Source organism: Canis aureus, chromosome 2 (assembly GCF_053574225.1).
Source record: "Canis aureus isolate CA01 chromosome 2, VMU_Caureus_v.1.0, whole genome shotgun sequence".
Classification (NCBI taxonomy): domain Eukaryota; kingdom Metazoa; phylum Chordata; class Mammalia; order Carnivora; family Canidae; genus Canis; species Canis aureus.
The window spans coordinates 26063978-26083560 of NC_135612.1; the positions used below are offsets into that span (position 1 = coordinate 26063978).

Below are 19583 nucleotides of genomic sequence, written 5' to 3' on the forward strand. Positions count from 1 at the left end.
AGAAGAAAACACTTTTTATATAAAGAATAATACGTCTTCAATTTTTGGAATTGTGATCTCTCCTTTGGTGTTATATGATTTTTTTAATGTTACCATAATTACTTTTTTAGTGTATTTTGGGATCTCTACTGTGCAGCTCCAGAAAGACGGGAAACATGTGAACATTCAAGTGAAGCAAAAGCCTTCCATGATTATGTGAGTTAATATATAATTTTACTAAGTCATATTATCAGTTTTCTTTTTAATCACTGCTCCTGAAAAATGTATTGGACCATCTATTCTTTTCCATTGGTTTTAAGAAATTGGCTGTTATTTTTTTTCTGGAGAAATAGGGTTATAACTTTAAAAGTGAAATACAAATGAGTATTTAAGTCTTGTTGAAAATCTTAGGATAAGAGGTTAGTCCAAATGCCAAGTTATTAAAGGTTTTTATTTTTTATCTATAAGTATGCCTGATTTGTGAAAATTCAGATTTATAAAAATTAAGTATTAATTCTGTATTCCATAAAAGGAGTCATAAGAATTCTGTAAATGATAAGTTCCTCTTTTGTACATAAGATTGAAAAAAATGTATGATAATATACTTTTCTTTTTTATACCTTTGGATTATATATTAGAAAGCTAAATATCCATTACACTGAATTCATTTCTACAAATAAAATTTATTGTGAATTAAAGGAAACACAAGAGAGCAAAAGATTCTGTGCAAAAACAAAAATGCAGTTAAAAAATTTTTTTTAATTCCTAAGGAAGGACATGTACTATCCATAGCTAGGTGATGTAGATTGAGCATTTTGTTAGAAGAACTGCAAATGTGGTTTTAGAGAGTCGATGGTATCAGGAAGTAGAACTGTAGAAAAAGAGGAGGAAAAAAATGCAAGATTTTTTTAGGGAAAAAATGCATTTAAAAATAAGATGGTATTGTGAAGGGGCTGGGAAAATACTGTTTGCATAATTGACCATAAAGGAAGGACAACCTGAGTTTGGGAGGAAGGAAATCCAGTGTCCTTAGTTTGAAGGAAGTGGAAATGGAGCTGAGACCTGAGGTCATCTGGTAGTGACTACCTAAAACTTAATCAGAGAGCTATTTTAGTTGATAGGAGGGGGACATCATTCTGTGTGAATAGCCTTAAAACTGGGCTCAAAAGGGAAAAAAGACCTTGTTCTTCCAAAAGACATACTTCAGCCTTAGACTAAAGAGTAGGCATAGCTAGGACATTACAGCCCCCAAAGAGCATAAGGAAAAGTGTACAGGCTGAAGAGAAGTAAAAGTCTTGGGAATCTGGGAGGGACAGTGTAATACTTTAACCTTGTGCTAAACTGGTTAACGTGACTGCTCATGCTTGCCTCATCTGATATTGATTATATTCATAAAGCTTGCTATGCAGTAAGCAATAATACTTCTTGAGGAGAAGATGAGCGAAAGGGATGCTTCTGCATGTAAAGAAAAAGTAGAGAAAAGGCAGATAAGGCAGGGCCCAGGACATAGTATTTATCTGGATAATCTTGTTTTCCATTTTTACCCTTGGCAGAAAGTAGAGCAGAGACCCAACCGTCAAGACAATAAGGAATCTGGCTAGAGGGGGATGGATACTCCACCTCATATATCTCCCACACCAAAAAGACACACCCAGATATGGTCTACCAGTCATGGGAAATATTTTTTAAATACTCACTAACTTTGATAACTAGATGGCCTTAAATAATGCCAGAATTGTAGTCCAAGGACCATAATTTTTATGAATCTACATTTTAAGAAATTAATTATATAAATACTTCTTCATAATTCTATTGTAGAGGAAGATGCACCCTACTGTTCACCATGGAGGTCTTATAAGGAATATCGAACTAATATAGATCTCATAGAAACATTAGATACATCTTTGTCATTGTCAGAGCCTCATCATCATCGTTGTCATATACGTGTTGCATTCATAAGGCATTTTCATTAACACTTACTAACTTTAGGAACCCACTTAAATATTTCAAGGTTTTTTAAAATGAGCATTGACTAGAGGCACGAGTGAAATAGATTAGATTATATTAGAAATAGTGAAATAGATTAGAATAGATTTTCAAGGAAGAATAACCCCTTAGCATGTAATTTGGTCCTAAGAAAATGTAGTTTAGAAAAAATTAAGTATTTGGATTTTTAAATACATTTGAGTATTAGCACATACTTTATTAGATATTTTATGACTTTACCTTAAGTATTAGTTTTAAGAAATTTGATTTTTTTATGTGGCATTTTTATTATAACTTTAAGCCAGTTTATTTTCAGTGATAATACATCTCCAATTTTTTTAAAATGGAGATTTGTGAAAGAGTTTGACTTACATAATTTCATGTTATAATTGGGTTTTTAGAAATATACTTTTTTTGTAGCTTACTTTACTGGTAATTTTCATGAGTAGGATTTTCTGACTTAGTGACAGTTTCTGAAAATGATCAACATAATTCATCTTTAATGTGTAGATATAGAAGTTTGAAAAACTCAGGGAAGAAAATGGGAAACAGGAACAAATAATAAGATTGTAGTAAAATTCTAGAATGTTATATTTCTTTATTAGAGTTCATTATGGAACCATTTCTAAGTAGTAATTATTAGGTAGACCTACTGAATTTTAAGGTAACTCTTGGGAGGCATTCTGATAAATGTTTTCTTTAATACCTTCATCTTTAGAATAAAAAAAATACTTATTTGCATGTAAAATTCTCATGTTTATTTATTTACTTTTAAGTTTATTTTTTTTAAAGATTTTATTTATTTGTTCATGAGAGACACAGAGAAAGAGGCAGAGACACAGGCAGAGGGATAAGCAGGCTCCATGCAGGGAGCCCAATGTTGGTACTCGATCCTGGGACTCTAGGATCACCCCCTGAGCCTAAGTCAGACACTCAACCACTGAGCCACAGAGGTGTCCCATATTCTCATGTTTAAAAAAGTAGTCTTGTTATTTTATAGTCTTTGTTTATCTATATGATTGAATGGATAACAAAATGTAGACTACTTTTTGGAAGAAATAATGGGGAGGCATAATGAAGAAAATAACAAATAATCTTCTTAATTAAAAAATAGGCTAAAATATTAAGAATGATTACTTTTTGATATTGGAATAATGCATGACTATTATTTTTTGTCTATATATCTGTATTTTCCAAATATCTTTGGTTAATATTAATTTTATATTCAGGAAATTTACTCTAAAACAGATTAAATTTTACCTTTCAGTGAATTACAGTGTCTCTTCTAAAAATAGAAAATAAAAAACTTAAGAAAATAAAGTTTACATTTGAGGTGGTCCTGTGTTTTTATACGCTGTAGGCATTTAGCATCGCTTATGAAAAAATTTGTATTTTTTGTATTTGTACCTATTAAGGGAGAGATCTATAAACTGGGTAGATGGTACTTTTAGACATTGTATATTTTTTATTTTTTTATTTAACGATTTTATTCACTTATCTGAGAGTAAGACAGAGAGAGAGAGCATGAGCTATGGGGAGGGGCAGAGGGGGAGGGAACCTGATGAGGGACTCTATCCTAGGACCCCGGGATCATGACCTAAGCTGACGCCAGATGCTTAACCGCTTAACAGACTAAACTACCCAAGTGCCCCCACTGTATACTTTTTAATAAATTTTTTATGGTAGTTGTTATCCTAGAAACATTTTTAGCTTTTGGTTTATTTATTTATTTATTTATTTAGTTTAAGTTTTCCTGATCATTGCTTCTTTAGAATATGGATTTTTGTCACTTTATTATTTTATTTGCCAAATGGTTATAGACATCCTTTCCTTCAAAAGTTGATGTTCTTTCCTTCAAAAAACCACACCGTTCATATTTTATTGTGAGAAAAAAAAGAAAACATTTAAGATGAGTAAAACCTTGATCATCTTGCATTTATATTTTAAAACATTAAATATTTAGCATCTATATGGAATACTATATGTAAAATCATGATACATTTGGAAATCAACAGTTAATAGTGTATATGAATGCACTTTTGGATGACAAAGTTCTAAAAAACACAAGGAAATGATCATTATGCAAGTTAGGATAATGGTTACTAATGGGAAATGGGAAGAGGTTATGATTGGGATAGGGCTCATGGAAAGGGCTTTTGAGATAGTTGGCAAAATTCCATTTTGCCTGGCCATGGTGATGGTTACTTTATAGTAACCATGTGTTTGCTTTATCATATTTTGCAAAATTCATAAATTTAACCTATATTTTTCTATATTTGTATTTTTTTAATTTTAAAATAAGATTTTAAGCTATAATTAAGATAATTAATTTTAGAAAAGAAATATGTACAGTATTTTTTAATGTCTTTATGGTATTGCTATGGTTCATATTTGAGACCTGATGGCATCAAATAAAGGGATGATCTCCAAACAAATCTGTTGGATTCTTCTCTACTATGACAGGTACTGTGAAATATGTCCACCTGTTGATTTTCTAGAGGGAAGTAGAGAATAAAATCAGAAATGTTGGAGGAAATTTTAATAATTAGGAATTTATCTTATAAGAGGATGTAGAGGTTTTACTATAGAACAATTATTTTGCCATGTGGCTAGGAGATGCCTAACATGAACCAGTTATTTTTATCCTGAGTGAGAAGTAAGTTCATCTGAGCTGTTAAATTATTATTAGATACTATAATAATATTGTGATTAAAAAGTAAATGGTCACCTTGCATGATTAAAAATAACACCTACTAATTTGGAAAGTTTATTGAACTAGCTTTTATTTTCTCCTTACTGGTTATGTTTTTATTTTACCCTGAAATCACAGGCAATGCTTTTATGTGGAGTTAATTAATGTTTACTAGCTTTTTTTTCTGCTTCAGATTAACATAGAGTTGTTTTATTTTACAATTTATTTCTAATTTCATTCATTTCCTAAGAAAAGTATCAATATATACTACTGAACTTAATGAGAAATGTATATAGTGATTATAATTTTAGTTCTCTGGTATGAATGAAGATTCCTTAATTGTCCTAAAGCAATGATAGGGCCAAAATATATTATTGCTTTAGTGTGGTAGTAATGAAATCACATTATTACAATGAGCTCTTTGAGAGCAGAAAATTAGATTTGTTCTTCCCCAGGGTCTGTCAAATAATAGATGTTCAATAAATGTTGACAATGCAGTGGTCTGTAAGTTTGGGAGACTGGACATGTTTTATTTTTTTAAATTTAAATTCAATTAACATAAAATATATTATTAGTTTCAGAAGTAGGGGTCAGTGATTCATCAGACTTCTATAACACCAGTATTCATTACATCACATGCCCTCCTTAATGTCCATCATGCATTTGCCCCATCTCCCCACTCCCCTCCTCTCCAGCAACCCTCAGTTTATTTTCTATGATTAAGAATCTCATGATTTGTCTCCCTCTCTGATTTTTGCTTTGTTTTGTTTTTTTCCTCTCTTCCTCTGTAATCCTCTGTTTTGTTTCTTAAATTCCACATGAGTGGAATTATGATCTGAGATCATATAATTGTCTTTCTCTGATTGACTTTTTTCACTTAGCATAATACCCTCTAGTTCCATGAGACTAGAGATATTTTAAATTGTTTGGATGTTTGGATAAAGTGACAGACTTTAGTCATAAGTGTTGATAACATGTGGCTGATTTTTATATTCTTGCCTAAGAGAATGTTTATAACATCTAGAAAGGATTTTGTTATATTATAGGTTTGTAGTGATGGGATACTTTAAAAAAATTATATAAAACATGTGATATTATGTAATTAAAATAATAGGAGAATAATGTTTTTATTCCTACCTCATGAAAATTATTTTCTCAGATAATCATATATTATTTAGGAAAATACTTCTGTAGAAAGTATAGCATAGTCAGTAATATTGTAGTAGTTTGGTCTGGTGATAGATGGTAACTACACTTACTGTATTAAGCATTTATAATATATATAATTATCAAATCACTATTTTGCACACTTGAAACTAAAATATTGTATGTCAACTATACTTCAATTAAAATATTTTTTATAAAAGAAAAAGGAACTATTGCAGATTTAAGTACACCCTTTGTATAACATCTTCCGTGTACCTCCTTAATATTCCTGTGTATTAGATTTTTATAATGAGATGTTTTCTATAATGATTTGTGAACTTCCTCAGGGATTAGGCTTTGTTTTACTTGTCTTTTCATCCCCTGTGCCCTCTGTGGTGCTGGACATGAGATATTCAAATTATGTGGGGTGTTTATATAAATGAATGATGAAATAAAATATTATCTAATAAGTATTTGTTATTTCTTGTCTTAGTATATATAACTGGATGGTAGTTGCAGGAAGGTCATTTAATACTACCTTTATTCATTTTGTATTTCAAAACAAATTTGGATAAAACAGTAGTCTGTAAAGACATAACAAATGAATCAAAGCAGACAGCAAAGGCTTTATATCTCAGGAGGCATGGCACTAGGGAATCTAACTGTGAACAAAATAAATATCCCTATTCTCATGGGCTACCACCTAGTGAAAGAGACTTTTCCCCAAGAAGTTTGAAATATCAAGTAGTAAAATACATGGAGAGATTATATTTCAAATTGCTATATCAACAGAATGTATATATATGTATGTAAGAATATGGAAATAGAGATGGCAAATACACACAAATTCTAATATGTGTTTAGATTTCGGCATATAGTAGCTATAATTAGTAAATGCTCAAATGAATGAATCACCTTAGGCCATAATTCTCCTAAACAATGCATATAAATTAGAGTTCTTAATAGGCTAGGAACAAATAGAATTACATTTAAAATCCATTAAAGATGATAAAAACTGTTTTAGGTGTGTGACTAATATTGTCAGTATATAGGCTTTTCTTCACCTCAGTAGGTAGCGATGTAGTAAGATTCACTTTTTACCTTTTCTGCTCTATTGTTTCTATCATTGTTTTCATTTCTTTTAAGATCCAGTTTAATTTCTTTTGCCATGTATAAACCTTATAAACCACCTTATATTCTTTCTAGCATAAGGTAAGTTATTTATTTTTTGGTTTTGTGTAGCCTATGTTAATTTGAAAACACACTTTCACCACTTTACCTGTGGTGTCTGTGTGTCTGTATTTCTAGCTTGTCTGTTGCTGCACCTAGGATTGCTTCTGGGTGGCTTCTAAGTACTGCTGATAACAGTATCAGCTGTGTTTCTTATTTCTTTTGATCCTGGAATTTCTTATAGGGCAATATGTGATGTCAGTCATTTGACAGAAAACATGAATAAAGGAGACAATCAAAGAAACTATAAAGCATTGTGAAAGGATTCGACTTAAAAATCTTTTATAGCATAATTTGTAGCATTAGAGAGATATTATGAAACCCTTAAATGAATGAGGAAACTAATGTGGAAAAGAGATAAGCAGAACAAGGATGAGCTTATTGACAATTTGTTTCATTGTGGAAAATATATTTTTTAAAAAATATGATTTAAAGGAATTTCATCTTAAACCTCGTTCTTCATACTGATGTATTCATTTTTAATAAAAGTTTCTGGTGAATGTGAAAAGATGAATATGGGAAGATCTTTATTCTTTACTATTTTTGATGCTGATGATACACTGCCTCAGGTTATGTTGCCAAAAGAGTCCTAACATAAAAACAAAACCTGATAGAAATATGATACTCTTTCAAAAATAATACCTATTTCTAATGTACTTTTAAAACTAGGAAATGCATAAATTTATAAGTCATATGTAGTAAGCTATTTTGGAGATTTTTAAAAGGAAAAGTGAAATATATCTAAATACCTAAGATTTATGGTGTCATATTTCTATAGCCACTTTGTTTACTTTTCATATATTATACAACTTGATTTAGAATTGGTCTCTTAAAAAAATAGAATTGCTCTATTTTGGGGGCACCTGGCTTAGAAAGTAGAACATGAAAAAAAAAAAAGAAAGTAGAACATGCAACTCTTAATCTCAGAGTTGTAAGTTTGAGCCCTGTGTTGGGTATAGAGATTACTTAAAAATAAAATCTTTAAACAAACAACTAAAAGGCCAAAAAAAATAGTAGCTCTATTTTGGACAACTTAGACAACTTCATTCTAGTCTTGTCTTGTGTTTTATTCCTTTCCCCCTTTGATATGAGGGAAAGACATTAAAAATACTTGGCAAAACTCTTTTTTTTTTTTTTTACCACATCTAGTTTTCAATTATTCTTGTATTTCTTGGATTCTGTGGGCATTGGTGGTGAGGTTAGGGATCCATATCTCTTTAAATAAATGCCCACAAATTGAAGTATTGTATCTTTGAATATATATGAGAAATTTACATAATAGTTATTAAGAAATAATGGACAGGGCTATAAGTGACGTGACACAGTTTTGTACAAATAAGAATGCATTACCTATTTTCAGACTTAATGTTCATAAATTTGATTGCATTTATTTTGAGTATTAAGGGGTCCCCCTCCACCCTACATATATCTGATTTGATACTTTTCCCTGTCTCTTGGGTTTAAAACCACAAACATCTGCTGTTATAATACAAAGAATTATTTGCAGCCAGCCACAGTAGATAGATATCATTAGTTCTCAAAGCTCAGGTGCTAACTTTTGAATCTTTGAACTCTCTAGAAGGAAATTCTTGGAATCTCTTCAAAAAGAAGGTATAGATATTTTTAATGTAGTTTCATGATTTTTCTTATCAAAGACAAACTTTAAAATATGCGTGATATATTATGTTAAAATATCTAGATTTTTAAAGAAGAAAAGGAACCGCCTCTCTTTATTTCCTTTGTATATTACCAATGTCAGAATCCAGAACAATCAAAAAACTTTAAAAAGTTGAAAGATGCTTATTTTGGTTCAACCTACTTATTTTATTAGATATGCCATTGCTTAAAACTTGAGTGAGGTTTTGCCAGGAAAATTGAGATTTTCCAAATATTTCCTGAGTACTTTTTCAACTATCCTGGATAAAACTTTTGTTATGTCTATAATGGAGAGTTATTTTTTTAGCTTATTTAAAATATAATAAGTTATATTTTAGGATGATTAATATGAGGGCATCATGTCAGAGGAACTGAAGAAAAGAAAGGACTAAAGGTGAAGATTAGGAGGAGGCTACCCTAATAGTCTTGGTATAAGCTGAAAAGCCCTCTAGTTAGGGTGGCAGCGATTACAATAAAAAGTAAAAGATGAAAACGAAGGATAAAAAAGATGAGTTGTGAGAATCAAGGAAGAAAGAAAAGGTTTGAAATTTGTAGTTAACATTACTGATGAACCAAGATTCATTAGCAGATACCATTAGCAGATTTCAGAGAAATCTGAAATTTGGAAGGAAGAACATAGAGAAAGTAGGTTCAGCTAAGAGTGGGCTAAAAAATGAGAGAATAAGTGTAAATTAAGAATTGAGGCCTCAGAATAGAAATTTTGGGAAAAAATGCTCACATTTAGGGGGTGTTAGGAAAGAAGGTGCTACCATTAAGACCAATGAGAGACGGCCGGGATCCCTGGGTGGCGCAGCGGTTTGGCGCCTGCTTTTGGCCCAGGGCGCGATCCTGGAGACCCGGGATCGAATCCCACGTCGGGCTCCCGGTGCATGGAGCCTGCTTCTCCCTCTGCCTATGTCTCTGCCTCTCTCTATTTCTCTCTCTCTCTGACTATCATAAATAAAAAAAAAAAAAAAAAAGTGGAAGACCAATGGGAGATAAATACCACACTGGATAGACTCGCTTAGATAGCTTAACTAGTGTTTTGCATAGCCAAGGAAATTTCCCGAATCAGTTCACTATTTCAGGGTGCTTCTATTTTGAACTCTAAGGCAACTAATAACATTTGTTTGGTGTTAATGTACTATGTTGAGTTCCTAAGATATTCAAAAGCTATTTATGGTTTTTGAAGCAAAACTTGAGATTCAAACTATGTCAATGCCTGAATGATCTATATAGGCCACAATTCATTTTAGAAAGCAGCAATGTATTGTATGGGGAAGAAAGTAGAGTCAAATATAGGAAGAAAACTAAATGGACGTAAATGATCCATGACTTCTTCTAGAAGTTTCTGAAAGTTAGATTAATAGGTAGGGAAATTTGTCTATATTAGTCCTCTTTCTTCGTTACAGCTTTGTTTTAGCAGTCAGTCATGTATTGACCTGCCTATTAAGTAAGTAAATGTAAAAATTTTCATACCTGGGCACCCTGGGTGGCTCAGCGGTTTAGCGCCACCTTCAGCCCAGGGCCTGATCATGGAGACCCAGGATCGAGTCCCACATCAGGCTCCCTGCATGGAGCCTGCTTCTCCCTCTGCCTGTGTCTCTGCCTCTCTCTCTCTGTGTGTCTCTCATGAATAAATAAATAAAATCTTAAAAAAAAATTTTTTTGATACCTAAGGGAGGTAAGCATATGTAAGAGCTGTAAAAATATATCATGTTCAATTTTATAGTCTAGTGGCTTATACTTAATCGGTAATAAATATTTGATGAAGGAATATACATTCTTCAGGCATACTATTTCTAAACTAAGTACCTACTTCCATGGGAATGTTGTAATGCTCACATGTGATCCATTCCATATTCCCTCTTCTTGTTTTCCCTTATTACCTTATTTTATGTGTCATCGTATACCTCCTGTCATCATTATCCTTCCTTTGTCACCTCTGAGATAAATATGAAAATGGAAATAAAGGAAAATATTTCAGAGCTGACGTCATACTATAGTTTTTATTGTGATCAAAAGCCTTAGATATTGAAAAATTACTTCTGTATTGCTTACAATAAGACTCTAATGTAATGTGTCTTAGAAATTATGGGGGTGTTTTCCTTACACAGATTTCATCAACACATAACACATACACATAACCACATACACCAGACTAACTTCCTTTTTTCTCTAATGTGAAATAGTCTTCCACAAGGACATTAGGAGCTTGCTCTAAGTTAAATCTGTAAACCTATCCTGTCATAGGTCTCCAACTTATATACCCTTCTTACCTTTTCCACGCCATAACTATAACCTTTGATCTTTTATCCCCATTTCCATTGTCAGTTTTTCCTCCAATAGGGCCTACTCTTTTTTTTAAGTCTAGGATTTTATGTTCATTCACAGGAAGTGGCAACGTGAGCAGTGGGAGATTTGCAGAGTATTAGGAATCTCAGCAGGATTTCATGTTTGAAATGGAAGTTATCCAGCTTTATCTCTGTGTCCACATTCCCAATTACTTATTTACATTTATTTACTGGAGGCATTGTGGGGAGAGTCGAGTGGGTGGGGCATTTTAAGTCTACTATTTGGGAATCATTCTTACCTATCTTGATTGGATGAGAGCTCAAGCTCAGACCAAGATCAAGTTGAGCTGGCATCACTGCTGGGTCCTTTAGAATCTAGGGTGTGCTTGGAAACCTCTCACTTTTAAGTGGGCTTTCTTGGAGGGTGCAATGAATAAGCAGGGCATGTGCTAGCTGACTCTCAAAGGTTTTCTTCCTGGCTCTTCAGCTGCCGTTTATTGCTTAGTTTTCTGTCCGCTTGTTCACTTGATGGGACGTTCAGGCTAATTCTACCTTTGAGAGAAACTAGGCTTTTGTGTTTTCAATGAATGTTTGACATTAGTTTCTTCAGTGCCAATAAAGTTTAATGGCAGGTGTAACTGAGGGAAGCTTTCTGCCTTTTTTACTTGCTCTTAGCCAGCTCCTATATTTTGCTGTGTCAAAGTTGTGCAACCACTTGGATCATCTACTGATTCCTCTTTCCTATCTGAGAAGATGCTCATTTCCAGAACAAAAATGATTGCCCTTGCTCAGGGACCTTCCTGCTCCAGTTGTTTCCTAGACATTCTCTGAATCAACTCTCTGGCTTCTTTTCCAAATTTAAATTCTATTAAACACTGATAAACTTGAGCAGTTTGCAGTAGTGGGAAAAGACAGGCTTTCCTCTTACATCCTTTGCAGAACAAGTTGTTCAAAAAAATTCTACCTCTTTAGTAAAGACTTTTCTAACAATTCCAACCTTAGTAGATTTTCCACCTTATGGATTTAAAATATGAGGTAGGCCGTCTGTGCTCTTCTCAAATTTAATTCAGATTATTAGCTTAAAACGTTTTCCCTTTCTTGTTGTTTTTAAAAACTTTTACAGAGTTTAAGTCATAGCAAGGCTAAATTAAAACAGAAAAAAAAATTGTGTCAGTAATTTTCTTTGAAGTAAAAAAGAGCCAATATAATTTTTTCTTATTTTAGGAAATTTAAGAAGTGATAATTATATATAGTTTTCTGTAATTTAAAGTATATATCGTTCTCATGGGCTTTTAATATCTATCTGGAACAAAAGCAGCTGTTGCTTACCTTACTTGTATCAAAAGACCAGAATAGCAGTAATGGAAGGTATTTAGGGAACTAGAGTTGATTTATTTAATTTAGATTTTAAAAAAATTAGGACTTTTTAAAGATTAAACTGCAATTTCTCTAAAGCCCTTTTAATTAGTTAGTTAATTAATTAATTAATTTTAACCAATAATAGAAGTTAATTAGAAATCTAAAGGAATAATAGATCTTCATATTAAATATTTGTAGAAAAAAATATGCATGTTTTTCCCTTGAGTAAAGAATAAGTAGGTAGATACTTATGTTACTCTATTGGTACTTCAAGAATTAAAATATAAGAGCTGTCTTTCTTTTGGAGAATCAATTAATTGAGTCAGAGGTAATTTATAAGGTTAAATAGTAATTCAATTCAAGGGTTTTTATTTTTGAAGTTTTTTATTTAAAAAGTGGAATTTTTTTTAAAGAGAATCATCTGAGGATTAGCTTTTAAAATAAATAACAAGAAATATAAATTCCACTTAATAAAATAATTTTTAAAAGATTTAATTGTATATAATGAAAATTAGAGAAAGAGAATAGGAATCAGAAGATAAGACCTTGAAATTTAGGAAAGTTCTGAAAGTCACAGGTTAATTTATATATTAAACTAATGTTCTAGTGAGGGGAAAAAATGTAGCCCCTTAATTCAAATATATAGGTAAACAATGATCAATTTTTTTTAAGATACTTTGAATTCTTATCACATGTGATCTTTATATCTAATAAATAAAAAAAATAAAATTAAATAAAATTAAAATAAAATAAAATAAAATAAAATAAAATAAAATAAAATAAAAAAACGAAGTTGGAGGGCAGCCCCTAAGTAAACTGGTTCAAAATATCAAAAGATAATTAAAAAGTACATTTTTATCAGATTGAAAGATTAGATTTCTCAGATAATATTTTCATTTTCAATGAAAAATACAGTGTATTTTATAATACATTGTATGTTCAGTGATATTATTTAAAAGATCTGATCATCAATGCCTATCTGTATGAAATATTTGAATTTTAAAACAGTTGACATTTTTGTTTTGTATTATGAATTGAAACATTTAATTTTTAAGGCCTTTGCTGCCACTTTACCTAGAATTGGAATTATAGTAGCCTTGTGGTCAAAATTAATTTATTCAGCTTATTAAAAATATAAGCAAGACTGTGCAAGCTAATGTACCATGTTTATATGTGACAGACCTTTAGCTAATAGTGTTTAATTTACCATGGCTCTCCTCTGTGCCTAGAAAAAAAAATAAAAAAGAGTTTTATCTTTGGGGCAGCTAATAATTTTCAGAATAAAAAGGGATAATCTGGAACATCCTGTCTGCTAGTCATTTCCAATAATTTTAGAAAGAACTTCTCCTCTTTTAATATTAAAGCTGTTTTTCTGGTGGGTTCCCCCCCCCTTTTTTTTTTCTGGTGGGTTTTCCGAATAGGACTTTAATAAAATCGGTATAGAGCAAACTACATTTTGTCAGACCTTTTTGATGATAAGAATATATCAAAACATTTAAGGATTTCTTCTCATGTTGTAAGGCAAGTGATTTACCAAGAAAAATCTTATTTTCTGCTCTATCAACACACTGTGTAAAAACAGTGGAGATATCACAACTTTTATACTCTTTACCAGTTCAATTGTGAAGATTTTATATAATAGCATCCTTCCTGTTACATCAATGAGCACCATATTTCATAAGTTCTAGGAAGTCCTTTTAAAAAATGCATGTGTTCTTATGTGTTTTTAAACATTTCTGAAATTGATATGTGTCTTATAAACAACTAATAAAGTTTCATGCCATGGTCTAATATTTGGCAGCATCTTCCCCTCTTTTTAATGATATATAAGTTAATTATGATAATTGTGAGTTTTAAGATACTGACATCTTATTAATTACAATTATGGTGGATATGTAGTCTTATCTGGACTTAAAAAATATTAGTAAATTATATTTTTAAAGTAGTATACTCATTTCTTACACTTCTTGCAGTATCAGTAGCATATAGTTTAATACATCATGTTTTGAGGTACCTGGCTAGCTCAGTTGGTAGAACATGTGACTCTTAATCTTTGGGTTGGGAGTTCAAGCCTCACATTGGGTGTAGAGCTTACTTAAAAACAAAAACAACACTTTTTTTTTTTCTGCATGTGCAATGTACTGAATTTTTTTTAATGACAGGATACACATATTTTCATTATCAGGTTCTAATTTTGTATAAATTGTTAATTACTTGATAACAGTAAGCTTTTCATAAGGACATTCAGAGCCTTATTTCTATATGCTCATTATATATATATTTCAAAAAAATTGTACAATATAATAAAGGTTAGAAAACTACTTTTATAAAATTTGATTGATAAAAACACAGTTTTCTCATCGTTAAAAGGTAAACCCAATAACAAATAATTTCATAACTTCTAGTCTAAGGTTTTTGAGAAATGATTATAGTTTTTATTGTACATATTATTATCACTTAGGTAGAATTGTCACTGGTCAAAACCTCAACTATTTACCTCTTGAGCCTGATCAATCTTTTCATATCCATTGTGACTTTTTACATTTTTCAAAGATGGCAACAACATCTCCTATCTACCATGTTTTTTTGCTTATGACCTTGCCTCTCTTCTATCAAGAAATGGTGTCCAATTTCCTTTCCCTTGAATCTGAGCTTACCTTAGACCGGTAGAATATGGTGGTAGTGATGCTACAAGTTAGGTAGGTCAGAAGAGGTTTTACATCTTCCTTGGTCTCTTGGAATGCTTACTCTTCAGCTATTTCTTCTTAGGATGCTCCCTCTTAAACCTTATCACCATTCTATGAGAAATCTACACCCAAGATTGGCAGTCTCTCAAACTGCCAGTCATCTGAGTCCATGCATTAGTCATTAGTGAAGAAGCCCCCAGTTGTTTGAGTCTTCCCAACTGAGTTGCAAATGCCATGGAATCTTCAGAAACAGCCATTTCCACTGTTCATTCTCCAAAGTTATTTGGGGATGATTTGTTATGCAGCAGTAGATAATAAGAATAGAACTTGATATCTGGAAGTGGGGTGCTACTGTAGCAAAAACTATAAGTACATGGGATCAGCTGGTAGGTGGACAAGACTTCGTAAAACCTGTAATAGATTCATGGAGACTATTGATGGGGCTTGGAAAAAAGTGTGGCTAATGTTATTTGAAGCTGGAAATAAAGAATATCTTTAGGGGTGCCTGAGTGGCTCAATTGGTTAGATGGCTGACTCTTGATTTCTGCTTAGGTCATGATTTCAGGGTTCTATGTTAGGCCCCTTGCTCAGTGGGGAGTCTGCTTGAGGATTTTCTCTTCCTCTCCCTCTGCTCCTCCTCCTGCTTGCATGTGCACATGCACATGCTCTCTCAAATAGATTATATCATATATATATGTCTTTCTTATCTAGTGACAAAGTTTAGCAAAACAGTCCACCCAGGGTAACATGGAAAACAGAAAATATTAGTTTTTAAGATTATTTATTTATTTATTTATTTATGATAGACGTAGAGAGAGAGAGAGGCAGAGACACAGGCAGAGGATTAAGCAGGCTCCATGCCGGGAGCCCGACACGGGACTCAATCCCAGGACTCCAGGATTGCGCCCTGGGCCAAAGGCAGGTGCTAAACTGCTGAGCCACCCAGGTCCCCCCCCCCCTTTTTTTTGTTAAAGATCTGAAACAGAAAATATTCTTAATAAACTGAGATCTGGCAAAGAAGAGTTCCAGGCAGAATGTCTAAAGTGTTGTCAACTCAGTGTTTTGGCTATACCTTAAGAGATATGAATGGATAAAGATGAGTTAAAAAAAAAATTCTTGTTTTCTAGCAGAATTTGGAGGAAATATAAAGGGCTTAGGACAGCTTTTCCCGCCTGTAAAGTAGTCTCAAAGGAGAAAGGACCTCAGAATAAAGATCAAATCCAGAGCAAAGGTAGGAAAAAAGTAGACTCAACGTAAAAGTGAAAGTAAGATGTAACTATAAAACCATTTTTAAGACCTCAGAAAAATTTAAGGTGGCCCTCATAGACTCTAGACACACAGAAAACCTTCCAGGAATCCTAACAGCACAACTCTTAGTTTTCCTCTGTTAAACAAATGCTTTCTAAGAATCTTCAGGGCTTTTTCCCAGAGCTGCCTCACAGCGGGCCCAGAATAGAGAAGGGCATACTTCAAAGGGATCTGTGGGCATGGCTTTTGCCTGAATGTGGGTGGGTTTATAAAACACATTTCCAAACATAAGAAACCTATAAAGCTTTTAAAAGAGTTCTGTCAGCCTGAAACAACATAAAATGAACAGACTTTTAAATCCTTGAACTTCTGTAGCCACAAAAATGGCTGAGAAACATTCTTAGTTGCAAACATGGCGTTCTTTTTTATGGAAAAGGAAGCATGACTTACATGGTGGAACCAAGAAGCTGGAGAACAGAAGCCAGAACACAGAGAAGTACTCCCACTAACTAGGACTGGGCCCTGATCAAGGTACTGGTTACAAGTGCCCTCAAGGCATTAGAATTAGTAGTAGTATGACTAGTGACTTTTACATGCCTCCTGTCACCAACTACTCACTGCCCCTTACCTTTTTGAGTGGGAATATCTATTGGAATTATCCTGTCTTCAAAAACTAGGCATTTTGGGTGTGTAGGAGGTACAACATAACTTGTCTCTTCAGTTCATTGGCCTTCAGATTGAGAGGAATTATATCTGAGTTGCAGTATGTAAGAATTATACTTATATCTTGACCTGATTTAGATGCTTAAATCTGGACTTTGAATAGTGCTGTAATTAGGAAAAGACTTTCAGGATTGGGAGGAAGAGAGTGTTTTTCTTGGATAGGAATTGTTGTGACCACAGAGTAGGTTGTGCCAGATTGAGTTGTTTGTTTTTTTATTAAACTTTTTATTTTGAGATAATTATAGATTCACATGCAATCATAAGAAATAATATAGAGAGGTCCATGTGCCATTTATCTAGTTTCTAGTTTCCCCTGATGGTAACATCTTGCAGAACTCTAGTACAATAACTAGATCTAGTACAATAGCCAGAAGGCACATGTAACTGGTACCTTGATCTGGGCCCAGTCCTAACTAGTAGGAGTACTTTTCTGTATTTTGCATGTAGTCCTCTAGCTCCTTGCTTCTAAAATCTTGATATAATCCATGGATCTAATTCAGATTTCCCCAGATTTACTTGTACTCATTTGTGTGGGTCTATCTAGTTTTGTGTGTGATTTTTGTATGTGTAGATTCATTTATCTACCACCATACTCAAGGTGGAGAACCCCAAGGATTCCTCCTGTTGCTCATTTATAGCCACACTTGCCTCCCCACCCTATTCCTAATTCCTACCAGATTGATTTCTGTTATATCTGTTAGTTCACATTATAAAATTAGATGTGCTTTGAAAAAAATGAATGTATGTTATGTATGTATGATTCTTGTATTGAGTCTATGAAAATTACCAACAAAGGCCTCAATTTAGACATCTATAATGCTTGACTTTTCCAAATTCAGAATTTATCTCTTAATAAAATAAACAACTATTATATTGACAAAGGCTATTTTAATTTAGCCTACTGTTTTTCACTGCTCTCTAGAGATGGTTTAAGCACTGATATAATTACTTTATTTGTGTGTGGTCAGTTATATACATAGATTGGATAATAATGTAATGCCTTTTGCTTTTATACTTTAAGTATGTATACCTTAAATGGTGATATTTTTATTTTCTATTGCATAGCGTATTTAGTCAGAGGTAACCAAGCATGAAAAGTTAAGAGGAAAGCATTTCTAAAAGGAAGAATTGCCTTTCTGTACTACTTTAATATCTATTCTACTATAGTATTTTGTTGCTATGGGAAGAGAAATAGGCAAAATAATTTGTAAGGAATTTGGTGTTTTTCTTTTTTTAAATTTGTGATTACCATACTATTTTTGGTTTCTCCCTCCCTTTTTCCTATTTCTCTCCTATACTCACCTGTACCTTTTAATCTTCTCCTATGATTCTGAATTATTTATAACAGTGTCTGAATCATTATGGAACATTGGTGTGGATTTTATTTTCTAACACTTGTAGGATCTTTAACTTTGTCACATATTAGTATATGGATATTTCCTTTATTTGTGATCCACAAATAGAATATCTGAGAATTATTATATGTGATATATCTTATTTCTAGTGTCTAATCTACATCTTTTATTTTTAAAAAGGCAGTTAGGCCATCTTAACACCTTCTTTTTAATTTTGTTCCTTCTTTAATTAAAAGTATATTTATTGACATTGCCAGACACAAGCCCAGGTGATAAGGAAATAGAAATAAAACAGAGTCCCAGTGCTTAAGGAGCTTCTGTCCAATAGGGGATATACATCAATAGATGATTACAATAAAAGGTCCTGGGACAGAAAAATAAACAGCACATTAGGAAACATTTGTTGAGTTGGCTTTAAACTTAGCCTGCACAGGTAAGAGAAGGCTTTCAGGAGGAGTGTAAGAGGAAATTAGAATTTGTTAAGTTTCATGAGTACAGAAAAATTGAGTCCATATTCTTTTCTGTATCCCAATTACCTACCATAGTGCATATTTGATGATGGTTGAAAAGCAGAGATGTCTACCTGAACTTTGACAGAGGGCTTTAGAGTGAGTTGAGTGAGTAATTGAAAGAACCAGCATGTACAAAAGTTTATGTCCTTGGTAAAATCCTCTACTGAGCCAGAGGCAATCAATCAATCTCTCTTTCTGTCTGTCTGTCTCTTTTTCTGTTTCCCTCCCCATCCTCCATAATATCTATGGACTGTGACCACTGTCTCTTGTTTCTAAGCAAATTGCTATGAGGTCTTTGTGCCTTGTCCTAGAAGTTAGACAATACGACATAATATTTTCAAAATCCCTGTGAAAAGTCCTTTCTAGTCTAAAAATTATACTCATTTGTTATTGTTGAAGATGCTTTTATTGAAGAGGTGCCTGTATGGCTCAGTTGGTTAAGCTTCTGCCTTAAGCTCAGGAGCCCTAGGATGGAGCCAGCCAGCAGGATCCCTGCTCAGTGGGACATCTGCTTCTCTCTCTGCCCTTCTGCCCCTCTACTGCTCCCCTCCACTCCTGCTTTCACTTGTTCTCTCTCTCAAAATATTTTTTAGAAAGGTATTTTTTATTAAAGAATAGGGGCAAAATAGCAACTTGCTCCTTTCAGTCTTGAAGAAAATAAAAATGATGTCATTAGATTCATCATAAAACCTTTAATGATGTAAGGGGCTTCTGAT

General features: G+C 32.8%; 1 protein-coding gene across 11 annotated transcripts in view; it reads left to right on the forward strand.

The window, feature by feature from the left end:
- Nucleotides 1-19583, forward strand: part of SSBP2 (single stranded DNA binding protein 2) — a 308559-nt gene that overhangs the window by 118620 nt on the left and 170356 nt on the right. For all 11 annotated transcript variants that reach the window (XM_077866330.1, XM_077866340.1, XM_077866290.1 and 8 more), the window contains one exon: nt 111-195. Coding sequence is in view for 5 of the 11 variants with exons in the window: in XM_077866290.1 (XP_077722416.1) it covers nt 111-195 (85 nt within the window). In the remaining 6 variants the exon portion in view is untranslated. The remainder of the gene's footprint in view (nt 1-110; nt 196-19583) is intronic.